This window comes from Hippocampus zosterae, chromosome 9, assembly GCF_025434085.1.
Source record: "Hippocampus zosterae strain Florida chromosome 9, ASM2543408v3, whole genome shotgun sequence".
Taxonomy (NCBI): Eukaryota; Metazoa; Chordata; class Actinopteri; order Syngnathiformes; family Syngnathidae; genus Hippocampus; species Hippocampus zosterae.
Window position 1 is genome coordinate 2,358,226 of NC_067459.1, and position 26,612 is coordinate 2,384,837.

A 26,612-nucleotide genomic window follows, 5' to 3' on the forward strand; every position below is an offset into this window, starting at 1 on the left:
GTTGCTGGGTACACCCTAGATCCTTGGAGGAAGCGGAGAATGGTGTGCCTGTCAACACTGTCCGTTGAGGATGTGAATGACATCTACATTATCGGCCTTCCGATAGCAGGTATGCTGCTGTTTTTGGTGTGAGCAGTTTCCTGACCTATCGAAAAATTGAACCAACGAGAGTGGCTCTATTGGAAGAGGCTGTCGGTCTAAGGATGGCAAAGTGCGGATGTCCAACACTCAGACTCAGACAGTGCTAAACCACAAACTTGCGGTTTTGGAGCGTCTCTGCAAGATGGTCAAGAACTGGGAGAAACTGGAATCTGTGCTCAAACATTGACAGAAATCACGGATTTGGCGGATCAACGTCACTAAAGTGACATAAGCCACAGACTCAAGGCTGTCTTAAATTCTTGGGCAGCCTGTTACCAAAACAACATCTGTGATCTCGACCTTCCCCTGATGAAAGTATGCATAGAAGCTAGTCCCCCACCATCACCTCCTCCTTCATACACTCCCTTGTATCACCGTCATTGTTGTAACTGTCATATGCTTGTGCGGGAGTTTTTTGCCTAACTCAAATTATCCTCAAAATTAGGATAGTTCGAGCGTGTTTTTTTTCCCCTCCCTCCCTTGTGGTTTCTTTCTGACTTCCGGGTTGAGTGAACCCTGGCACGTTTGGCTGCCGCTGCTCAACCTGTATTGTTTCGTGTTTTTTGTTATTGTAAAGCACATATGTCAAAGTGCCGGCCCGAGAGAATGTTTTTCAGTGGCTCTTGAAAATGATATTGATTTATTATTAGAACCGGCCCGCGGACCGCAGCAAGCCGGGAGCCCGCGATCTTTTACATGCACCAATACTACATTTCCCACAATGCAACTGTGACGTGCCACGCAGTGGCCGCTTCATTTCAATATTAGTGAAGCAGTCGTTAGTATTGCAGTGACGTTAGCTTGCAGATACCCATCAAAAATGGCAGAACGTAAGGTGGACACCGAGAACCGGGGGTTTCAAAAAAGGTGGGAGTCAGAGTACATGTTCATGGACGTAGCTGGAAAACCTGTGTGTCTTCTGTGCGGAGAAAGTGTGGCGGTATTGAAAGAGTGTAGTCTGAGACGACATTATGAAACGAAACACGCAAACAAAAACAAGAATATGGACATGGAGGGGGGAGGGGGATTTCATTAAAAACTGTATCCTTAAGGTTTGTGACTAAGTTTGCCCGAAAAAAGCAACTCTTTTGTGAGCATGAGCAGAAACGCAATTGCCGAGCGAGTAGAGCAGTTTGTCCATTTATCTCAAAGAGCAGCTTGTGAAAAACGGAAAAGATGTCATATTCCTTGGCTGTGGATGAGACCGCTGAAGTTTCTGACATTGCCCAGTTGTCAATTTTCGTGCCCGCAGTGAACTCCAGCCGAAGCGTAGCAGGTGTTTTTGGCTTTACATCCTATGCATGTGTTAGACGAATCTATGAGCAAAATTGTATGTATCATGTTTAAAGTTTCATTTAATCTGGGCACATATAAACGTTTGGGTGCGTATCCAGCACCCCCAAATGCCTGTACACAAAGCCGGAGGGCTGTTGAAGTCCACAATTAGCATGTCAATACAGGTGGGCGATCACAGGGGAGAGGGCGAAACTCGGTCACAAAAGGGGAATGAATAATTTGGGAACGGCGGTTGAACAACAAAAGACGAGTTGAGAACACTCGTCGCGCCCACTTTGGCCATCCGCAAAGTCTGCAACATGTTAATTCAATGTGGACCAGACAGAAAAGGTGCCAAGGTACTAGTGGTTCAATGTTTAAAAACAGGTAACCAATCACTTCCGAGGGGCCGGTATGCAAGAATGGGGGGGGCTGTGTTTTCCTTGTATGTTACAATAAAAGTCTGAATTGGCGGGAAGGGAGCTCGAGAGTGTGATCGCGGAGCAACTAAACCGTCGTTCGCTCTCAGAGATCCGCTCCCGCCGTTATTGAAGACAATTTTCCTGTGTGCCGAGTCATTTCTTTAACTTTGTCTGAGAAAATCTCTGACAGCATGAAAAAGGTACGGCAGTGGGTGCTGCGCAGTTTGCCCGTTTCCTCCCCGACACAGTGGCCCAGCTGCGCATCCAGGCTGATCAAACGTCGAAAGTTTGGCAGCACATACCTGTGTGAACAACTACTTTCTTTGATGAAGCTGAGCAAAACATCATACAGAAGTCGAGTTACTGCTGAACACCTTCACCACACTTTTGAGGATTTGCTCAGCTCAGAGCCTGACCCCAAATATTAATGCACTTGTAGAAAAGATAAGACACCACCACAAGTAGCAGCCTCAGCCTCCAAGAAGTGAATATTACTGTACAATCACATATTCAGAGTTTTTACTCACTTCAAGTTTAAAAATTAAAGTATAATATTGGCTTTCACTGTATGTTACTTCTCCTTGAAGTGTTATTTTTGGTTAATAAATTTCTGCACTTTGTTGTATTTAAATCCAACTATGTTTTAAAAATATTTTATTTGAGTAAATGATCAAAAATTGCTTTTATTAGTTTTTCTTGTAAGTAAATTTAGCCTACCGGTACTTTTGCTAAAAGAGAAAATATGGGCTATTGATGATGCCTTGAATAATACTGGCTTCTTTCATTCATTATGGGTATTTATACAAAAGGAAATTTGTTTTTTGTGCCTGATAAATTAAAGTTTAATGACAGAGCCATAAAAAAATGTTGCTCTATTTATCTGATCATATTGGAATGTATGTTAGGTTTTCAGTCAATTAACTTTGGTTCAATAAACCATTTGTGGTCATTTTTCAATTTTTCAATGAACGTTCGATCAGTCCGGCCCTCGGCTTGCAGCAAAAATTTTTATCTGGCCCTGTTGTAAAGTGTCCTTTGGGTGTCTTGAAAGGCGCTTATAAATAAAATGTATTATTATTAAAGGTCAACCAGTCTGCCCAGGATGTTTTGGGAAGATCAAGATCTCTTCCCAAACAACCATGGATCTCACAGCTGACCATCGACATCATTGACCGCCGCCGTGACGCTCGCCTGCGCGGTGATATCACAGAGTGCCGGAGGCTGAATGTAGCACGAAATGCAACAATTGCAACTGACAGGCTTGGATATCACCTCCGATTACCCCCGGAACACCCAACCCGTGCCATCTTCTCATTCGACCCAGCGACAGCCGGCTGGAAAAAGCCACGCGGCAGACCCCACACCAGATGGCTTGATGTCATCAGGGAGGATCTCAAGCACCAGGGCCTTACCCTGGAGGATGCAGCGGACCTGGCTCATGACCGTGGTCATTGGCGGGCCCTGGTGAAGCTGATCGGCTCTACGCACTGTGACAACCCAGCCGAATGAGACTGGGCCTCCTCATTGCAAATGCATTTATTATTATTATATTATTTATTATTATTTATTATTTGTCCTAGGCAGATGTTAAGGCTACCAACTCCGGAGGTAGAACATGCAGCGCTTCCTCTTCTATGTCGCTTACGTTAGAGTCATCTTCAGGTGTTTTTATCAGTTACCGCCAATGTGGAAAGTATCAACACAGGCCGAGAGCACCTTCTTGCGGTTTAATGTGAAAATAAGATGTGAAATGATATGTGTTAATAATTTCACAGATAAGTTGCTCCATGGTATAAATTGAACCCCTGGCCAAACTATTTTTTAAAAAATGGTGACTTGTAATGCGGAAAATACGGTAATTCACTTAAAGCCAGAGCAAGACAAGAACAGAAGCAGTGCAAATGTAATTGATGATCTTTGCATTGTGGGACTTCCGGGTTGAGTGAACGTTGGCGCGTTTTGGCTGCCGCTGCTCTCCCACAAACTTTTGTCTTTTACGGTGTTTTTACACTCGATTGTCTTACCGTTTCGCATGGTATCACTATCATCATCTCACAGTCATTCCACCCAGCCCCCATTCACGCCTGCCTCGCACTCTCAACTATCTTCGACTGTTTCGTCCCGGCGCCTCAGCGTCCTACCTGTCAACCTGTCGCTCCTCCATCGACCTGTCAAGGGTCTTCTCCAGTACTCGGTGGCCGAGCTCATTAGGCTCCGCTTCAAATGGCTGGGCCCTCCTCCTGCTCTACACCTGCTCCCGGACATCGTTCGCTTCCCTTCCCGGAAATACATTCATCGTGGGTCTCGTCGGGGCTTCTGCCTCAACCGATCCAACACCTTCACCGGCCATCCAGAAACGCCGGCCGATCCATCGACCATCGTACGATAGCCGGCTTGGCTAGGTCGGCTAACGGTCCCCGCAGCAGCGAGACTGCCGCCGTCGTCTTCGGGATACTTAACATCCGTTCGCTTACTGGGAAGGGTACCGTATTTTCACAACTATTCGACGCATCGTACTAATGGCCGCAGTCTCATTAATGCGTGACATTTCTGTATTTTACACATACACAGGACGCATCGTACGAATAGCCGCAGTTTTACAGTGGTAAAACATACGCCAGCTTAAACATACGGCATGCATGCGCGCACTCTAACACGTTAGCTTGAAGCATACGGTAGCATGCCAAGACATACAGATAAGATAAAAACACGTTTTTAAAAAGGCAACGAAAGCAGAACTGAGTTCGGGTGTATTTTATTTAGCCATCGTACAATGTTCTCACGTTTTTCGATCAATCATCACCCAGAAATCCATCAAAGTCCTCATCCTCTGTATCAGAAGCAGAGGACTGCACATCTCAGTTGTCATTGAATGCATCACATGCTAGTGTGAGTTGCTACGCATTGCCGAGCGGAAAGAAGGAGTAGCAACAGCAAAGTCAACATTTCTCTCGTGTGAAGCTTTCCCACATTTGAAAGTAAAGAACAGAGCGAAACATGGTGGCAGCGCGTGTGTGTGTAGAAAGAATTGAAGAATTGTGCAAGTACCGTAATCCATCAAAAACGCAGTGTTCCCTCTCGTTGTTGCGTATTGTGGCGTAACTCGCCAAGCGCTGCCTCTCACTCTTTGTAAAGTTGTGTTTGCCACCGATCATCCATTGTTCCCATGCCGTTTGCAACTTTACTTTGAACGCCCGGTTGATGCCAATGTCCAGCGGTTGGAGTTCTTTAGTCAAGCCTCCGGGAATAACGGCAAGCTCAGAGTTCATTTGCTTGACTTGTTTTTTCACCGCTGCTGTGAGATGGGCACGCATGCCAAAAGCATAACCGGTGGCTTTAAGTTTGAACTGAGCTTAGTAGGCGTGTCTTTTTGTCGAATTTATTTTCAGGGGTTCTTAGAAACCAAAACCGGAGTTGTTTTGCAACAATGCACATTGCCACATTCTATACAAGTGTTGGTACTGGCTTGAGGCGTCCACTTACATGCCCACCCTTCACCATTGGCGGACTAGCTTGCCTGTCCTCTCTCTCCCTCTCCATATATGTATATACACGCCCACCCTTCCCTGATTGGCCGACTTCTCTCCCGCATGCCTGGCCACAGTCACTTCCGCCTTTCCTCTATATAAACAGCGTGTCGGCTGTCAGTCAGATTTTGGAACTCAGCGCATATAAAGGACGCTCCGCACCATAAGGCGTCCTGTCCATTTTGGAGAAGATTTAAGACTTTTAATGGCGCCTTATAGTCGTGAAAATACGGTAATCTCATTCAAGATATCCTCACGGACCGTTAAGCTTGACATTCTTTGCTTAAATGAAACCTGGCAAACTCCCGGGGACTTCTCACAGTTGAATGATTCCACTCCCCCGGGATTCGTTTACATTTCCAAGCCCCGCGATGGTCGCGGAGGAGGTCTCCCGATAGTATACCGCGAGAAGTGGAAAGTACTTCCGGTTTTTCTCCCTCCACTTTCCTCCTTTGAATGCCTTGCCTGTCAAATATCCGGACCCATTCCCACGATTATTGCCACAGTGTACCGCTCCCCCAAACCCCACCGCGACTTCTTAAATGAAGTGTCTACTGTCATCACCTATCTCTCCTCTTTGTCACCAAATGTAATAATCCTGGGAGATTTTAATATACAAAAATGACAACACTGCGCTTCCCCTCAACATTGACTTCACTTCTTCAATTAACAGTTTTGGTTTTGATCAATTTGTAAATTTTCCCACACACATCAAACGGTCACACCCTGGATCTAATCTGCTGCTCTGGTATTTCCCCCTCCAACTGTACTGCTGACGAACTTCCAATAACGGATCACTTCCTTATCTCATTCAACGTTACACTTCAGCTCTCAACTGCCAAATCACCCCGGACCATCGTTTACCGTAATATTAAAGACATTAACCCTTAGATGCATGAGTGACTGGCCCCTACACTCTTCCATAGGTGGGTGAAAAATGACCCATAATAAAATTAATGCTTTTTTAATGACATTTTTGTCATTTTGGTTAAGAATAATCACTTGTATAAAATTTAGTAATATATTTAGGACCATACAGGAATGATTTCATGTTTGAAATATCTTTATTTTTAATTTTTTAACATTTTTGAAAAATAAAAATTACCCAGAACAGCAATAGAAAAATGTGAACATCCATTTTGTGTGTCTGTCTGTCTGTCTGTCTGTCTGTCTGTCTGTCTGTCTGTCTGTATGTATGCATTGCCTGTTTTGCCTTTCTGGCAGTGATCATTGCACACAGGTACATTGCATTTCCCACACCTATTGCTGACTTTGCGATCTTTGTTACTGGGGCAGATCTGACACCTTTTTCACTTTGGTTGGCCCTGTGTATTTCTTTCCTGTGCCTTAGTGGTGGCTTTTGTCACCCACCACCTTTTCATTGCTTCGATAATCGGGATTTGCAGTTGGGTGCAGCTTTCCAGTCGACTCCTCATGTAGGGTGTGACAAGCTCCTTTGACAGCTCTTTGAGGAACAGCCGTCGTGCATTGGTGATGCCACTCTTGAAATCTGGGTGCTGAGCCATGAAAAAGGTGTAGACATTTAGGGTGCCGATGTCAATTATGTTGTACCATTGCACCATGGGCCACCTCTGTATTTGTCGCTTGCACGGGTAGTTGCCAACCATCTGGTCAATGGTGTCTACACCTCCATTTGTCTCATTGTAAAATTTGATCACTTCTGTTTTTTTTTTCTTTTTGCTATGTTCATCCACTGCTTTGTCGTGGTGCATCGTGCTCAGGAGCACAACAGCTTTTCCTTTCTTTCTGACATAGCTGACCATGGTAAGGCTATCATTGAATCCAAACTCTGTGCTGTAAACCTCCCTGGACTTGGAAAGCTTCATCAGAGTAGGGATGTCTGGCTTGTTCTGACATAGAGTCCCCACAATAGTGAGCTCCTTCTCCAGGAGATGCTGCGCGAGTGGCACACTGGTGAAAAAGTTATCCATGGTGATGTTGCGACCGGTGTTTCTAAATCTACCACACAGCTGCTGGACAATATTTTCTCCCAGATTCTTCTGAACGTCTTCCCCTGGTTGTCTCCCCGTGTAAACTATACCATTTATTGCATAGGGGATGCGTGCATCACAAACCCAGAAGATCTTTAGGCCATACTTGGCAAGCTTGCTTGGCTAGAAACTTGCACCTTCCCCTGAATGGCACAAGATGTTCATCGACAGTGACACAATCACTGGGGATGAATTGCTGTCTGCAGTTGACCAGGAACAGGTACCATACATAGCGAAAGACTGCCATATGATCTGTTTCCAGGCAGAAGGCCAATTTGTAGATAAATCATAGTCATGAACAACACACAAACAATTTTATATGAAGATAATACTTAGACGTATCAGCTCTTACAGTGTAAAATAATTTTCCTGAGGGGTTCATTTCTGATAGTATAGTCTGCCCAGTCCGCAGTCAATGTATTGCTGACAGCCAAAGTTGATTCGAATCAGTGGTTCCCATTGGACTCCATAGAAAATGTACACGGGTCACTTTTGACCCATTTATGGAAACTTTGGGTAGCAAGACAAAAACTGAAATTTCTTAAAATGTATAAAATGTAAGTTAAAATTGTGAATGACATTATATAAAAAACATGTTTTTTGAGGAATACCTGGAATATGAAATTATAATAAATTTTCAGTCCAAAGATATTTCATGAAAAAAACCTCATCGGGTCATTTTTGACCCACATATGCATCTAAGGGTTAACTGACTCTCTCACTGCATGTCTGACCACCCTGACTCCGGACATTGATTCCACTCCTCATGATTTGGTTTTCCGATATAACTCTGGTCTCACAAGCATCCTCAATACGCTCGCCCCTGTCAAGTCCCGCTCTGTCCTTTTTACTCGGTCTGCCCCTTGGTTCACCCCTCATCTCCGTTCCTTGAAATCCCAAACCCAGCAGCTTGAGAGACTTTATAGGAAAACCGGCCTCACTGCTCACAAGGACATCGATGCAGCTCAACTATCCCTCTACAAGGATTCCATCTCTCAAGCAAAATCACATTACTACTCCGGACTCATCTGCTCCAATGCTGGAAATACTAAGACTCTCTTTTCCCTTTGGAACAGAATCACTCAACCCCCTGACTCCCTACCACCTCACTTTTATTCTCATGACACCTGCAACGCACTTCTCCTCTTTTTCAATGAAAAAAAAAATCAACAGAATCCACCAGCATCTGGGCTCCTCTGTACCTTTCCCCTCTCTGACCTTCTCACCCCTTGCAAACTGTTCTCCTCTTTTGAACTCCCCCATCTCTCATTAATTTCAGACCTCATCATTAAATCCAAGAATTCCTCCTGTCAGCTAGATCCCCTCCACACAGTTCTGGTCAAATCCTGCCTACCCTCTCTGCTTCCCTTCATCTCAGCCATTATCCATTCCTCTCTGTCGACTGGAATTGTTCCTGTGCTCTTCAAAACTGCAGCTGTCACCCCAATCCTGAAAAAACCCGGTTCAGATCCCAATGACTTCAATAACCTACGGCCCATTTCCCATCTTCCCTTCATTTCGAAAATTCTGGAGAAAACTATCGCCTCTCAGCTCCACTCCCACTTCACCGACAATAGTCTTTATGAACAATTCCAGTCTGGCTTCAGTCCCCGTCACAGTACTGAAACAGCCCTCATAAAAATCACAAACGATCTTCTCATGGCAGCAGATTCTGGCCTAATCTCCATCCTCATTCTCCTTGACCTGAGTGCAGCCTTCGACACAATCTCTCACCCCATCCTCCTCAACAGACTTTCTGCCATAGGTATCACCAACACCCCTCTACATTGGTTCCACTCATATCTCACTGGGCGCTCTCAGGTCATTCAACTTGATTCTTTTACTTCACAATCCCTCCCCGTTCCTTCTGGTTTTCCCCAGGGTTCTGTCCTAGATCCGCTCCTCTTCATTGTCTACCTCCTTCCGCTCGGAAACATTTTCCGCAAATTTGGCTTACACGTTCACTGCTTTGCGGATGACACCCAGCTCTATCTCTCCAGCAAACCCGACGCTTCTCTCCCACCCTCATCCCTCTCTCACTGTCTCTCAGAAATCAAATCTTGGTTCACCTATAATTTCCTCAAGCTAAACAGCAATAAAACTGAACTCCTACTTGTCGGTACATAATCCACTCTAAACAAAGCCGACAGTTTCTCCCTCATAATTGATAATGCCACTATATCTCCTTCCCCCCAGGTGACGAGTCTGGGTGTCATCCTTGACAGTTCACTATCCTTTCACTCCCACATCAATAACATTACCCGGTCCGCTCATTTCCACCTTCGCAATATAAACCGCCTCCATCCCTCACTGACTCCTCACACCACTGCTATCCTTGTTCACAGTCTCGTCACTTCCCGTATTGACTACTGCAACTCACTCCTCTTCGGTGTCCATCAAAAATTCCTCCATAAACTTCAACTTGTTCAGAATTCAGCAGCCCGGATCATCACAAGAACCCCCTCCTTCCATCATATCACCCCCATCCTCCGACAGCTCCACTGGCTTCCTGTCAAACTTAGAATCAACTTCAAATTACTTCTCTATACATTCAAAGCCATCCATAACCTTGCGCCTCCCTATCTGTCAGATCTTCTTCAAATCTCCATTCCCTCTCGCTCACTCAGGTCCTTATCCTCCCTCCACATTTTTTCTACCCTCTGCCCGTCTCAGTACAATGGGGTGCAGAGCCTTCAGTCGCTCTACCCCCAAACTCTGGAACTCACTTCCTCTCAACATTTGTAATATTGACTCTCTTTCCATATTCAAAACCCAGCTCAAAACCCACCTATTCAGACTTGCCTACCCGCCTTAAATCTTTCTTTCTTTATTATTTTATCTGTGTTTTACTATTGCTCTTGGTTGTACAGTGTCCTTGAGTGTTATGAAAGGCGCTTACAAATGTGATGTATTATTATTATTATTTCACAAGTGACAGCATTACTTGCTCGTAAATATGGTGACAAAGAAATATGGTACCTGTACATCTCTAATTGATTTGACCAGTACTGTGCAGTATGTCAATTACGTATAATTGCATACTTACCACAGGGTCTTTCACGATGTCTATAAGGGAGATGATATTTGGGCCTCCTCGCAGATTCTCCAAAATCTTAATCTCACGTTTTATTTTCTTTTTCTTCACAGGCTGATGAGACAGAAATGTCGTTCATGTTTGTGGACTGAGAATATAGCTAAAATGATTGCAGCAACTAGGACATTATCATTTTATGGATTTGTTTACCTTAAGGATCTTGACTACAATTTTTTCATTATTGGTGATGTTGATGGCCTCAAAGACTTCACTGTATTTGCCACGCCCAAGCTTTCGCACAAGCTGAAAGTCATCTTGGTTGCTGTGAATGCATTATTCAGGTTGGAAATTCTGGCAACCAATATGGTGAAAATTGCATGAAACTGGCAACAAGCATTTTACCCCCATTCCACGACATGGGATTCATAGTCCCAGTACTCCCTCGGTCGGTGAGTGTTGACCTCATTGTACACCCTGGCCCGGCTCGACACAGGTCCCGACATGTCCGACAGCTTGGCAGAGTGGGTGGTGAGCGCTCTCTGCAGCGGAGCGCTCGGGAAGGGAGGGAGAAAGAAAGGTCGGTGTGGATTTTGATTCAAAGGGGGTAAGGGTATGGGGAGTTGGGGATTGGGGGGGGGGGGGTACTTTGAGGACAAGGGAGGGGCACCAGGGGCACGTGGTTGTTGCTTTAAAAAAATAGAAGAAAATGAATGAAATATGAGCAATTAAATCACTGAGTTACAATCCATATCAATATTAAGATTAAGATTTCCTTTATAAGCGGCTGGATAGCTCCGTTTGTAAGGCATCGGTTTGGCGTACAGGAGACGGTGGTTCGAATCCCGCTTAGGGCAAAAATGAGCACATAACACAATCCAGTGTGGGTCCTTTGGCAAGATCCTTCACGCTAATGACTACCTCATACAATGATGAGAGACAATAAAACTAATGACATGCTGGCTCAGACGTCGCCCGGCCAAACAAGGTCTGCGTCAGGTGCTGGGGAACCAGAGCACCTTGATGAAAAATGGGCTACTGGAACAAAGCGGAGATGCGATAACATGGCTCTGTTGGAATGCTACTACTCAAGCAACCCCAGTCAGAGGGGTTACATGCAGAGAATGTGGGCTAAATGGTTACTTCAAAACCCACAGTCACGGTTGACCACGAAACAACTAGTAGCTCAGTGTTTCAACATCCACAAACGGCAACTGCTGTCACAACTTGAGATTTATGAGGTACAACGCAGGTTCCAGGCTGCCAGATCAGAGGAGGAGGTCATACCAGAGATTGGGAGGCAAGCCCCAATGAATGCAGATGATAAGATTGGGAGGCCTACCGCAATGAATGAAATGCTGAGCAAGGCAGCAACTGACCTGAAAGCTAAGATCATGGCGAGAATGAAAGCTGGGCAACCTAGAAACCGATTACAACGGCTATGTGAAGTACCATCTGAAAGTCTCATGGAAAGTGTGAAGGCAGCACTGAGGGCGATCCCTACCGTAACGATCACGGAAACCAATGAGCTGATATACGCTTCAGCATCAGTGACCCTAGAGATGCTTGGCTATAAGAGCAACCATGGAAGCCATGAGATACGTTACCCACCATGGAAAAGACTGTTGGAAAGGCGGCTCGGAAAGATGTGAGTCAATTGACGGAGGTGAAAAGGCCTATACCCGAGAGGGACATTCAGATGACCATACCTGAAGCACTCGAAACTGCCAAACAAAGGCTCCAAACCTTGTCCAGCCGCCTAAAGCAGTACACGAAAAAGAATGAGACCAGACGAATAAACAGGCTCTTCGTGACACAACCTGCGAAAGTGTACGCTCAGTGGCAGGGTCCTAACAACAGAGCTTACCCACCAAGACTGGAAACTGAAAGGTACTGGAAAGGCATATGGGAGAAGGAGGTTGCACATAACAGGAGTGCACAATGGCTGGTGACCCTGAGAGAGGAGCACAGCAACCTCCCTGAACAGAACCCAGTTACCATAACAGTGGCAGACATACAGGAAAGAGTCTCAGATATGAAGAACTGGACAGCACCAGGCCTGGACACGGTCCACACCTACTGGCTAAAGAAACTCACAGCACTCCATGAGCGCCTAGCAGCACAAATGAACAAGCTGCTGAGGACTCACCCAGGATGACTAAACCGAAGGGCGAACGATCATGATCATGAAGGATCCCTCAAAGGGTGCATTCCCATGACTCGATGCCACATACATGGATCACTGAATGCTTTGCGCTGTATAAGGTGAACTAAGAGCTGTTGCCACTGCTGTTCTGCATAGAACTGAACCCCCTAATCCAAGTAATCACCAAGACAGGCTATGGATGCCGCCTCAGAAATGGAGCTACGATCAGTCACCTCCTCTACATGGATGACATAAAGCTGTATGCGAAGAGCGAAAGGGACATAGACTCCCTGATCCACACAACCAGCATCTACAGCAGCAACATCGGGATGACATTTGGGCTTGAGAAATGTAGTCGGATGGTGACTAAGATAGGAAAGGTAGTCCGCACTGAAGGGAGGGGTCTCACTCCCTGAAGGTACAATAGCAGACTCTGAGGACAGCTACAAGTACCTCGGTATTCCACAAGCCAATGGCAACCTCGAACTGGCAACAAGGAAAGCGGCTACGGCCAAATACCTCCAGCGAGTGAGGCAAGTCCTAAGAAGCCAGCTCAATGGCAAGAATAAGACCCGGGCAAGAAACAGCTATGCCCTGCCAGTGATCAAATACACTGCAGGAATAACAAGGTGGCCAAAGGAAGAGATTCAGACCACGGACGTTCAGACCCGAAAGCTCCTAACCATGCATGGAGGGTTCCATCCCAAATCCAGCACCCAGAGACTGTACGCAAGCCGAAAGGAAGGAGGCCGGGGACTAGTGAGTGTGAGAGCCACTGTCCAGGATGAAACATCCAAGCTCCATGAATACATCAAGGAGAAGGCTCGAACGGATGACGTACTCAGAGAATGTCTCAGTCAATGGGGAACAGAGGATGAGGTACTGGAAGAGGGACCATCATGGGAGGAGAAGCCCCTACACAGGATGTACCATCGGACCATAACCGAAGTGGCTAATCTCAAGAAGTCCTATCAGTGGCTAAAGAGGGCTGGCCTGAAGGACAGCACACAGGCACTCATCCTGGCTGCTCAGGAGCAGGCCCTGAGCACCAGAGCCATTGAGGCCCAGATATACCACACCAGACAAGACCCAAGGTGTAGGTTGTGCAAAGAGGCACCTGAGACAATCCAACACATAACTGCAGGGTGTAAGATGCTGGCAGGGAAAGCCTACATGGAACGCCATAACCAGGTGGCTGGCATAGTCTACATCTGAAACATCTGTGCGGAGTATGGACTGAAAACCCCAAGGTCAAAATGGGAAACATCCCCGAAGGTGGTGGAGAATGACAGAGCGAAGATCCTGTGGGACTTCCAGATCAAGACTGACAAGATGGTAATGGCGAACCAACCAGATATCGTGATCCTAGATAAAGCGCAGAGGAACGCCGTTATAGTGGACTAGCTGGTTCGCCGCCCTCCGGGCGGCTCATCAGCTAGTTCCTGCGGAAGGCTGGTAAGGTGCTGGTTCGCCGCCCTCCGGGCGGCTCGTCTGCTAGTTCCTGCGGAAGGATGGTAAGGTGGGCCTTCGACCCACAAAAGTGTTGTTGCTTGGTTCAACTTTTTGTTCATCTTCATTGCTTATCGCGAAAATAAAGAGATGTTTAGCTCTACTAAATAACTAACAATTTCATTGCAATGCTTGTGGGTAGACAACATTTTTTCGCTAAGATGCCCGCGCGATCGTAGTGAGCCACTGCGTGCAGCGGCGCGGTGAAGTAGGTACGTTTTGAAAAGGGACAGACGGAAGGACAGACCGCGTGCGGGACGACGCGCAATATATATATATATATATAGAGAGAGAGAGAGAGAGAGAGAGAGAGAGAGAGAGAGAGAGAGAGAAAGAGAGAAAGAGAGAAAGAGAGAAAGAGAGAAAGAGAGAAAGAGAGAAAGAGAGAAAGAGAGAGAGAGAGAGAGAGAGAGAGAGAGAGAGAGAGAGAGAGAGAGAGAGAGAGAGAGAGAGAGAGAGAGAGAGAGAGAGATAGAGATAGAGATAGAGATAGAGATAGAGATAGAGATAGAGATAGAGATAGAGATAGAGATATAGATAGATAGATAGATAGATAGATAGATAGATAGATAGATAGATAGATAGATAGATAGATAGATAGATAGATAGATAGATAGATAGATAGATAGAAGATGTAGCGGTCCCAAGTGATGGAAACATCAGAAAGAAGGAACAAACTCGAACTAAAATACCCAGAGTCACCCCTGATCATTTTGGGCGATTTTAATAGAGCACATCTTAACCGTGAACTTCCCAGATATAAGCAGCACATCGACTGTTTCACCAGAGAAGGCAACATTCTCGACCACTGTTATACAACAATCACAAATTCATACCGATCGGTCGCCCGTGCTGCATTGGGTCTTTTTGACCACAATTTAATTCACTTAATACAGACAGAAACTCAAATGTGTTAAACCGGTTGTTAAAACTGTGAAAAAATGGACAGATGAAGCAAAGCTAGCTCTACAAGAATGCTTAGACTGCACTGATTGGGGCGTCTTTGAAACTTCAACGGACACACTGGATGAATACACAGACACTGTAACATCATACATCAGTTTCTGTGAGGACGTGTGTACCAACGAAGTTCTTCCGCTCCTTCAACAATAACAAGCCATGGTTTACTCCCAAACTCAGGCAGCTCAGGAAAGAGAAAGAGGCCGCATTTAGAAGTGGAGATCGGGCACTGTACAAACACGCCCAAAACAAATTGACAAAGGAAATTAACATCGCTAAGAGAAGCTATACAGAGAGGCTGAAAAACCAGTTCTCTGCTAACGACCACAGAAAGCTGTGGGGCCCGACAAAGTGTCCCCCTCCTGCCTGAAAGTCTGCGCTGACCAGCTGGCTCTGATCTTCAAACAAAACTTCAACAGATCCCTCGAGCTGTGTGAGGTCCCATCCTGCTTCAAACAGTCTACGATGATCCCAGTTCCCAAGAAATCGGCAACATCGGAACTGAACGACTATAGGCCTGTCGCCCTGACGTCTGTGGTCATGAAGTCCTTTGAACGCCTTGTGCTGAACCACCTAAAGAACGTCACCGGACCCCTGCTGGACCCTCTCCAGTTTTCCTACCGGGCAAACAGGTCTGTGGAAGACGCAGTCAACATCGGTCTGCACTACATCCTCGAGCACCTCGACAGCACAGGGACCTACGCAAGGATTCTGTTTGTGGATTGCAGCTCTGCGTTCAACACCATCATCCCGGAACTCCTCACCCCCAAACTTCTCCAACTCGGTGTGTCCCCTACGATCTGCCAGCGGATCCTCAGCTTCCTGACGGGACGGACACAACAGGTGAGACTGGGAGCAGCAACGTCATCAACACGCACCACCAGCACTGGAGCCCCACAGGGATGTGTCCTCTCTCCACTGCTCTTCTCCCTCTACACAAACGATTGCACCTCAACAAATCCAGCTGTCAAACTCATAAAGTTCGCAGATGACACCACGGTCATCGGTCTCATCAAAGACGGCAATGAGTCTGCATACTGCCAACAAGTGGAGCAGCTGGAGCTCTGGTGCAGCCGACACAACCTCGGGCTGAACACGCTCAAGACTGTAGAGATGATCATGGACTTCAGGAAATATTCTTCTCCACAGTTGCCCCTCACACTATCCAACTGCCCTGTGTCAACCGTCGAGACATTCAAGTTCCTGGGAATCACAGTCTCCCAGGACATGAAGTGGGAAGTCAACACCATCTCCATCCTGAAAAGGGCCCAGCAGAGGATGTACTTCCTGAGGCTGCTGAGGAAGCATGGCCTGCCACAGGGGGTGCTACGTCAGTTCTACACGGCAGTCATCGAATCAATCCTGTGTTCTTCCATCACGGTTTGGTTTGGGGCCGCCACAAAAAAGGACAAAATCCGACTTCAACGGACAGTTAGGACGGCGGAAAAAATCATTGGCACCGCCCTACCCACTCTTGAAGACTTGCACACTGCATGAATGAAGACAAGGGCACGGAAAATCCTCCTGGATCCCCCGCACCCTGCCCACCACCTTTTCCAGCTACTCTCCCCTCAGGCAGGCGCTACAGATCCATGCGCACCAAATCCAGTAGACACTTAAACAGCTTCTTCCCTCTAGCCATTAACTCCCTGACGTAGTCACTCTACTTGTACTACAAATACTGCTACATGTCACTCTAAAATGGTTCAATGATTTTGTTGTTTACGATGATACTAATGCAGCGTGTTATACCGGAGACAAATTCCTTGTGTGTTCTACATACTTGTCCAATAAAGATGATTCGGATTCTGATGGTTCTGACTCTGCGGAGTTAGACTGCAAATAGTGGAAATGCATTATTGACACTCTTTTATAATTGTCATGAAAAAATACTCAGCAGAAAAAACAGGGATCAGGTGTGAATGACATGAACAGCCGAGTGATGAGGTAAAAACTACACAAGCAAGTGGGAGATTCCATGATTTTATGACCGTTGAACTTTGAATATGCATGGGTCCACTTGTGTACACAATTGAAACTAGTGAGACACTTGGTGCTTTTCTTGGCATCGGTGCTACTTTTTATATTTAGGTTAAAAATATCACGTACCCTATGAAGTGGCTTCATGTACCCCTGGGGGCGGGGGGGGGGGGGGGTACCCATAATAGGACAGGGAATCAAAAACAGGAAATGCTTAACTCTCCAGTACATGCTTGAAAAAAAAATCCCAAACTTAATGTGCATGTGTCTTGGGATGAAAATACAGGATGTTCCAAAAGTCTTGGGCACATTTGAAGTCCCCTTATCTCCTTGACTATGAATGGTAATAGGACAAAAGTCGTGCAATTTTAAAGCTAATTACATTGAGTTTTCGTAAGGGTATTGATTTTTTTATTTCTTTTCAGACCAATGAATGGCGTTCACTCAACCATAAAAGGGGTTTTGTGTGCTTGAATTTGCAAAAACTGAATCATGAACTGTTGTTCAACGTGCATTTTGCAGAAAATTCGGAAAGGAGCCACCAGAGAGGAAGTCTACAGTGAGATGGCATGGTAACGTCATAATGGATGGGTGCTTATGCTTTATGCTGAAGGCACGGATAACAGAAGCTGTTGCAAACTTTGAGAATACAACGCTGGGACACGTTTGGAAAGAATTTGACTATCGGCTTGATGTGTGTCGTGTGACCAATGGTGCTCACATTGAACATGCCATGTCAAAATTGAGATTGCAAGCTTTCTGAATTTATCAGATGTGTTTTTATATCGTGAATAATTTCCGAGTTATTCAATGTCAAAATGTCAAGACTTTTGGAACACCCTGTATTCTCGTATACATATCATGCCATCTAGTGGCGACGAGAAATGTCATCTTTGACATTTTAATGCGCTGAGCATGTTGACTGGATCCAACTGAAATGAGGTCAGAAAAGCCCCAAGACATTGATCATGCTTTACAGCTAATCTTGTGAACTTTTCAGCGCCTCAAATTCTGATCATTTGCTGTGACATCAAAAGCTGCCCTACACTGACTTGGATTATCTTCTCAAAATGTCATAAATTAAATAAGAGTCCAGGCCTGAAGACTTCTCCAAACCTCTTTGTCATTGAAGCAGTACTGCCACCTAGTGACAAGAGGAAATACTGTAAAATAACGTATTTGTTTTCTTCCTAGCGTCTTAATCATACATACATATCTACCTTCAATTTGCTAAGATGTTTGTAAAAAGTTTTTGAAAGCTTTTTATTTAATTGCACGCTGTTGCTGTGACAATGAATACAAGAGAAAATTGACACAAGAGTGCCAGGGTGTGGATGCATATAATCCCGATACAAACCAAAAGTTGTAAAAATATCATGGTTAAGGGTAAAGTATGAGCCTTAATGGAGACTTCTTACTCTTTCCTTTTCTGATTGATATAAAAATGATTTAGTAGATATAAACGCATAATGGGGTAGGACTAGATACGTTTTTTACTTCATCCTTCATCCTTGAACATAATAACTGTGTTGAATAAAGACTGATTTCCTTCTTTTTACTTTTTATCTACCTTATTTTCTGTCAAGTTATTACTGTATGTTTTATGTTCAATAAACAAACAAACAAACAATGGCTCCGTAGCGCCCCCTAAAATGTTTTAACAAATCACCAGGTTGTGCATTCCGCCTAGATCTACGAAAATAGGGAGACATATATAACAGCCCAACACCTACAAAAAAATATTTTGGCGCCAGACCCTAAACCAGGGGTCACAAACAAAAAGTTTTTGAAATAGAGAGTTACTTCTTGGCTACTGATTAGTGCAAATGGCTCCATGATTGATACAGTACATACGTTTGAAATAACAAATGCGCTCAAATTACCTTTGATGTATTATATGTCATGCGTTATATGTCATTATACGTTTGATTAATGATTAATGGTATTGACTTATGTGAAGACAATGCTCATGTTCATTATAACTCACAATGATTTTCTATAAATCTCTGCCTGTTTAAATTTTCAACAACAACAAAAAAATCACTTGTAGAACATTCCTAGATGGAAAAAAAACTGTGTTCCATAGTTGGTGAGCTGTTTTTGGAACAGGCCCACGGGCTACTCATGTGGTCCTTGAGGGCTACCTGGTGCCCACATAAGTCAGCCATTTTGAATTCACTTTTGAAGTCGTCGAGGTTTTGGCCTTGACAGAACTCATATTTTAATGAACTCCTCCAAGACAGTCTATCCAATCGTCTTCAAATTTTGTGTTTCATCTACAGATGTTCATGATGAAAAGTTGTTCAACACTTTTCATGTCGGTGCATGCTGTTGTCATGGAGATGCGTTGTTTGACAAGTATAAAAATGTCACGAAGCATACTCAATAGTATTTTTGACCTCGATCAACAAAAATTGAGAGGAATTTCTAACAACCCAAGACTTTGTAGCTCTATGCTACACCAAACAGGAAGTCCAACATTTTAAATTCACCTTCAATTTGTTCCCCGTTTTGACCTTAGATTTTTTTTGACCAATTACAGATGTCCGATTTAAACAAAATACTCCTACAGATTTGATTTGATTGCCTTGAAGAGTTTGGGTGTTTCATCTAAAGATGTTAAATCATTATTTTCCGATATGCCAGTACTCCAATGTGCCACAACACCAACGTGACCAGGGTTGTGAGGGTCCTGTATCGCGGCTTGCAGACCTAGTTCATTTTATATTTGTGTAACAGCAAATGTAGATAAGCACATGCTTGGTATTAACACAGAATACAGACAGGTCAAGTTTTTGTACTGGTTGTAACTGTTAATAATGTTCGTAAAGGCTTTATGATACTAATAGTCACTCATGTTCTACCAGGTCATGCTGCTTCAAATGGGTATTGTTGTTTGCTTATTTTATTTTGTCACAAATAACAATTGGTTAACACAAATAACACAAAGGGGAACAGAGTCCAACTGAAGTAATTAATGAACAGAGTCCAGCTGAAGTAATTAATGAGTTGATTTCTCCTATCATTCAAATGTCTTCTCTCGACCATAGGAATCATAGGAAACCAAGTCTACCGTTGGCAGCACTGTGTCGTAATGAACAACATCCAGTTACACCGCTTGACTCGAGATAAACATGGCACGTATTAGTCAGAATTAACAAATATTACTACGGAACCAATTCCTTTTACAGCCCCTCAAAAACGACAAAAGTACTAATCCAAAATAACCCATAATATGCTGTCTGTCCAGCATTCGTCATCAGCCAATACCCGCTGACTATATCATGCAGTCAGTCAAACAATCAGAACAGCGAAATATATAATAGGAAAGTCAGGCGTATCACTTACTCGGTTTGTATTAAGTTTTAGTCGTTAGATGTCTGCTGTTTGATGAGACACAAGCAATTGGATGGATTGAAACTCACATTTGAATACAAGTTGGTTATCAAATAATGTTACAGATGGATGTTGACCATTTGTTTTGAGTAGTGCAGGATAAGGAAACACATTGGCCTGACAGATTGTTGGCGTAGTAGACTGGGTTTTGACTGCTAAGAGGGTGTTGGGCGGACCCTTTACGATAACGTCCGATCCGAAGCAAATGGCAAAGCTCATTTTTTTTATCGTCCATTCTTGAATTGTTTATATCATCAGCAGATTCATTGTGTATATTTACCCCCGTGATCAATGAGACGAACGAACGTTTCCCGGAAAATCGGGTGGTAGTCCCAATGGCCAAATTTCAAACCGTCGCCGGTATGCCTGTTCGGATATGAGATTTCTGCTGTATCAGAGACAATATGGCGGATCACGACCTACGTCACCAAATACCGAGACGGAAACCGCAAAGGGACCAACGCCTCGAATCGGCATCAAAATGCTTGCGATATAAAATGTTTCGTTTAATCTATACTTGACACCAATTTAGTGTAAAGTTTAATTTTGATAATCTATTGACAATTTTACGTGTGTGGTGCCAAAAGAAATGCGACACTAAAGGGGCGTCGCCACAGACCAAACATCCGTGAAACGTGAAGTTTTACCGGAGGTCCGTCGCACAACACAATCCTGCCACGAACACACCCCTCAAAACTTAGTTCCATGAGGGTAATTATGTCACCAAGCACCACACTTAAGTACTGTCGTCCAATCAAGAAAATATTATCTGTGTTCTTTCATCCTTATTCTTCTGTTTATCCAGGGGTCAGTTTGCAGAGGCAGCAGCGATTTTGAGACTTCTCTCTGCACATCATTTTATGACAGAGGGATCCCCAGAAGTTCCCAGGCCTTCCGGTGTGGTGTAATTGTGTACAACATGACGATAGAGTCGCGGGGCGACTACCTCATGGGTGTGCGTCGAGAGCGGGAGACGAGAGAGTGACGAGAGAAAGAATACACGCTTCGGGAAAGGTCAATAAAAGTTATCCACGTTAACACGACAGCTGGACTCACGTGTGCCTGACTTGATAACACGACATCCGGTAGGCATATACCCTCCAGCGCGTCTTGTATGTTCCCCAGGGTCTTCTTTTAATGGGGTGTGCCCAAAACACCAGGGAATCATCCAGGTGGCACCCTACCTCATTAGGCAACTCTCCGAGCCCCTCCCAGATGACTGAGCATGTTACCTGCCTCTAAGAGAGAGCCCAGACACCCTGCTGCAGAACTGCTCGTATCTGTGAACTTATTCTTTCTGGTACCACCCACAACTTGTAACTGTAGGTGAGGGTAGGAAAAATGTTAACAGGTAAATCATGACCTTTGCCTTTTGACTCAGTTCCTTTTTCTCCCTGACAGACAGCTGCATAGGCTGCAACACTGCAAATACTGCACCCATCTGCCTGTCGTTCTCCTGTTCTATTCTTCTTTCCTTCTTCAACAAGAGCCCAGGTTACTTGAAGTCCTCTATTTGGGACAGTATCTCTTTCTCAACACAGAGAGGGCACTTCACCCTTTTCCGACTCATGACCATTGTCTTTTAATGGAAAGTGGTGATTCTGGCTCCAAATTGCTCTAGCAAAAGTAAAGGCTGTCTTGATATAATTGAATCCAAACTCTGAAACCCATTGTGCAGGACTGAACAGCCCATATCAAAACGTTCAGTACCCTACTCTCCTGTATAATCACCTCTCCCCACCTATCCACAAAGCACCACAGGACTTTTTTCAGCATTTTTTGGCCACGACATTCATCAAGGAGGAGACTCTGTGCATGGTGGTTGCGCCTTCTCGGCAGCATGGGTATACCAGCACTGTTTTTGACTAGGAGGAATGTCGGCGCCATTTGAGTGTCGTTGCTGGTCAGTCCCGGGGCGCTTGTGTCTTGCGGCTGTAATGGGCAGCATTTTTCGCAGCCCCGCTTTGTTCAGCGGAGAGATCGGTGCTGTTGAACGGTCTGCGGCTGGATGGATGTAAGTCTTGAGGAGCCGACTATGAGAAGAAAGGAGCGTTAGCGCGGAGCGCCGATGCGGATTTGGAACTGGGAGTCGCGGCTTGGAGTTTGAAGCGGATTACATGGGACAGGAGAAGTGAACGAATCTCTTTTCGTCAATGGACGCTACAGCTTCGTGTTTGCTTTCAAAACTTAGCTTGTTTTTTCAGCATGACGTCTCTGATCCACTGGTGAAAGGACACTTTGATCCTCTCCTCTTTCATCTATAACTTCTTCAGACAACAAAGTGTATGCAGAGAAGTGGTGAAGATTGCACGACTGTCTGTGTCCTATGTGTTATGTTGTGTTGTGTTATTTTTGTTATTTTGACTTCAAAATGGCGCCGCGAGAGTGGCTGCCTTTCCAGCAGCTCATATATTTTGTTGTTCTACTTCTTCCTTTCATAACTTTGGTGCTGTGAATTGGGAATTTCTCCATTGCGAGACTAATTAAGGTTTTCCTATCTTATATTTGTTGGGACAACTCCAGAGTACAATACAGGTAGTGTCCAAACCCTGCCAGAAGAAGTGGTTCCAGTGCCCGGATGTCTGTTTAGGTGAGCTCAAGTACTGTATGTCTTCCCATTAGTGATGTGTCGTTCGCGAACAAGCCGGCTCTTTGAAGTGAACGATGGGATCCGGCTCCTCATTGGGAGCCGGTCCGAATAGGAGCCGACTTTTTTTTTTTTCTCCTGTCACCCCCCCCCCCCCACCCCAAGCTAAAACCTTTACCTGGATGCTGCTTTTTTCTTTTTGTTTTACAAATTTTAATTTATAATTTGTTGTGTGGTATTCAACGCTACTTATGTTGTTTTACTGTAAATTGTTAAAAGCTTATAAATATACACATTCAGAGATTGGAACTTTTTGACGACCTTGTTTTGAGATGGGTCTTTGTTCTTTGTTGGTTTTTCTTAATACTTACTTGGTTTTTCTTAATGCCAATCTTCGCTAAAGACAACCTTTACCTGGATGCTGCTTTTTTCTTTTTGTTTTACAAATTTTAATGTATAATTTGTTGTGTGGTATTCAAAGCTTATGTTGTTTTACTGTAAATCAAGTCAAGTCAAGTCAAGTCAACAGTATTTATAGAGCACTTTCAAACAGCCATCGCTGCATACAAAGTGCTGCATGGAGCAATTTAACATACACAATAAACATTAAGACGAATCGGTAATAAAGGCTGTAGAAAGCACCAAGCAGTAAAATCAAGAACAAATCTAAGTCATGCTGAGTCGAACGCCAAAGAATACAAGTGAGTTTTGAGGAGGGCTTTAAAGATGCGCAGCGAGGAGGCTTGCCGAATGTTCAGTGGGAGGTCATTCCAGAGAGAGGGACCAGCAACAGAAAAGGCTCGATCCCCTTTGAGCCTCAGTTTAGTTCTTGGTACTTCTAACAAAGACTGGTCCACAGATCTGAGGCGCCGGGCAGGTGTGTAGGGGCGGATGAGCTCAGAGAGGTAAGGTGGCGCCAGATTATTCAGAGATTTGAAAACAAAGAGGAGGATCTTGAAAATAACTCTAAAATGAATGGGGAGCCAGTGAAGGGATGCCAGAATAGGAGCTATATGCTCCCTCTTACGAGTACCAGTCAAGAGGCGAGCAGCGGCATTCTGGACCAGCTGAAGGCGATTAATGGAGGACTGGCTGACTCCAAAGTACAGGGCATTGCAGTAATCCAGCCGGAATGTGACAAAGGCATGAATTACTGTTGTTTTGAGATGGGTCTTTGTACTTTGTAGGTCGGATATCAAAGTACTGTACCACGCACAACCAGTCGAAACAAGGTACGGTAGATTTTGGACGATTTTACTACATACCTTACTCTACCAGAAGAGGGCGCTCAGTGAGATATTGAAGAGCTCGTTATTCAGAAACCCCTAAAGACTGCTGTAAAATAACACCAACGTTTGCCAAACTTAATCTCTTCTCCGGCTACTGAATCAGTTCATCGTATCAGATAAAGTTCAAGATTAAGATTGCAAATAACTATATACCAGAATAGTTTGAAACTCGTTCTTACTAGTGATGCTCCTCATTTACAGATGTTGTGTAATGTTTTACACTGTGGGCTGTTTGTTTTTATCATTTTGTAAAGACCAGAATCAAACCCTGATTCTCTGTACTGTGAAGCGGAGTGCTAACCATCAGTCACCATATTGCCCGATTTTGCATTTGGCACTGCATTTGATATCAGTCAATTGAGTTGTCTTTTATGTTAAAGCAGTGCTGCTTTGCAGCCAGGTCAACTCTCATTCGATCTCTCTCAGGACTTTTATTTGGTGAAATAAATGAACAGTAAAACAGTAGCGTACTTAAATATTTTGTACCAGCTATTTATGAAATTATATTTAGAATTCCAATTCTCTGCAACTCATGTTTGGCAAGTAGGGATAAGGTCTCAGTCCTTTCCTGGTGTAGTCAGTACAGCAGTTACAAGCGTTGCCTCTCTGCTGTACTGCTCTCATCAGTGTGATTCCTGAACATTGTACCGAGAGTGAAAGAACAAGTTCAAACATGTTGGTTGGAGAAGGCATCTTTCAAGCCCGAGACGGGTACGAGTCTACTCTTTTAGTCAAGGGAGCCGTGAGCCGTCACCTTATCGTGGTGGAGGGATTTGCGTGTCCCAATGATCCTAGGAGCTAAGTTGTCTGGGGCTTTATGCCCCTGGCAGGGTCACCCATGGCAAACAGGTTCTAGGTGAGGGGCCAGACAAAGCGCGGCTCATAGACCCTTATGATGAATACAATAGATGGACCAAGGTTTCCCTTGCCCGGACGCGGGTCACCGGGGCCCCACTCTGGAGCCAGGCCTGGAGGTGGGGCTCGTTGGCAAGCGCCTGGTGGCCGGGCCTACACCCATGGGGCCCGGCCGGGCACAGCCCAAAGAGGCAACGTGGGTCCCCCTTCCCATGGGCTCACCACCCATGTGAGGGGCCAAAGGGGTCGGGTGCAATGTGAGCTGGGCGGCAGCCAAAGGCGGGGACCCTGGCGGTCCGATCCTCGGCTGCAGAAGCTAGCTCTTGGGACATGGAATGTCACCTCTCTGGCAGGGAAGGAGCCCGAGCTGGTGTGTGAGGCAGAGAATTTCCGACTGGATGTAGTTGGACTTGCCTCCACACACAGCCTGGGTTCTGGTACCAGTTCTCTCGAGATGGGTTGGACTCTCTTCCACTCTGGAGTTGCTCACGGTGAGAGGCGCAGAGCAGGTGTGGGCATACTCATTGCCCCCCGGCTCGGTGCCTGTACATTGGGGTTCACACCGGTAGACGAGAGGGTTGCCTCCCTCCGCCTTCGGGTGGGTGGACGGGTCCTGACAGTTGTTTGTGCATATGCACCAAACAGCAGCTCAGCATACCCACCCTTTTTGGAGTCCTTGGAGGGTGTGCTGGAGAGTACTCCTGCTGGAGACTCCCTTGTTCTGCTGGGGGACTTCAATGCTCACGTGGGCAATGACAGTGAGACCTGGAGGGGCGTGATTGGGAGGAACGGCCCCCCCGATCAGAACTCGAGTGGTGTTTTGTTATTGGACTTCTGTGCTCGCCACGGATTGTCCATAACGAACACCTTGTTCAAACATAAGGGTGTCCATATGTGCACTTGGCACCAGGACACCCTAGGCCGCAGTTCGATGATCGACTTTGTAGTTGTATCATCGGATTTGTGGCCGCATGTTCTGGACACTCGGGTGAAGAGAGTGGCGGAGCTGTCAACTGATCACCACCTGGTGGTGAGTAGGCTCCGATGGGGGGGGAAGATGCCGGACCGTCCTGGCAGACCCAAACGAGGTGAGGGTTTGTTGGGAGCGTCTTGCGGAATCCCCTGTCAGAAGGAGTTTCAACTCCCACCTTCGACAGAGCTTTTCCCATGTTCCGGGGGAAGTGGGGGACATTGAGCCCGAGTGGACCATGTTCCGTGCCTCTATTGTTGAGGCGGCCAATCTGAGTTGTGGCTGTAAGGTGGTTGGTGCCAGTCGTGGCGGCAACCCCCGTACTCGCTGGTGGACACCAGCAGTAAGGGATGCCGTCAAGCTGAAGAAGGAGTCCTATCGTGCCTTTATGACCTGTGGGACCCCAGAGGCAGCTGACGGGTATCGACTGGCCAAGCGGAACGCAGCTTCGGTGGTCGCCGAGGCAAAAACCCGAGCGTGGGAAGAGTTTGGTGAGGCCATGGAAGCCGACT

At 45.4% G+C, this 26,612-nt stretch overlaps 3 protein-coding genes across 3 annotated transcripts in view; all 3 read right to left on the minus strand.

The window, feature by feature from the left end:
• The window catches only part of csnk2a4 (casein kinase 2, alpha 4 polypeptide), an 84,620-nt gene extending 63,793 nt beyond the window's left edge, over positions 1-20,827 (minus strand). The window contains exons 1-4 of the mRNA XM_052075205.1: positions 20,680-20,827; positions 10,814-11,097; positions 10,622-10,733; positions 10,424-10,525 (exon numbers count right to left, since the gene is read on the minus strand). Of these exons, the coding sequence (XP_051931165.1) occupies positions 10,424-10,525; positions 10,622-10,733; positions 10,814-10,914 (315 nt within the window). The 5' untranslated portion in view covers positions 10,915-11,097; positions 20,680-20,827. The remainder of the gene's footprint in view (positions 1-10,423; positions 10,526-10,621; positions 10,734-10,813; positions 11,098-20,679) is intronic.
• Positions 1-26,612, minus strand: part of LOC127607151 (uncharacterized) — a 186,687-nt gene that overhangs the window by 114,290 nt on the left and 45,785 nt on the right. The gene's annotated exons all lie outside the window — the stretch shown is intronic.
• LOC127607121 (uncharacterized) overlaps positions 1-26,612 on the minus strand; it is a 160,840-nt gene that overhangs the window by 101,515 nt on the left and 32,713 nt on the right. The window contains exon 2 of the mRNA XM_052075224.1: positions 16,217-16,574. The gene's annotated coding sequence lies outside the window, so the exon portion shown is untranslated. The remainder of the gene's footprint in view (positions 1-16,216; positions 16,575-26,612) is intronic.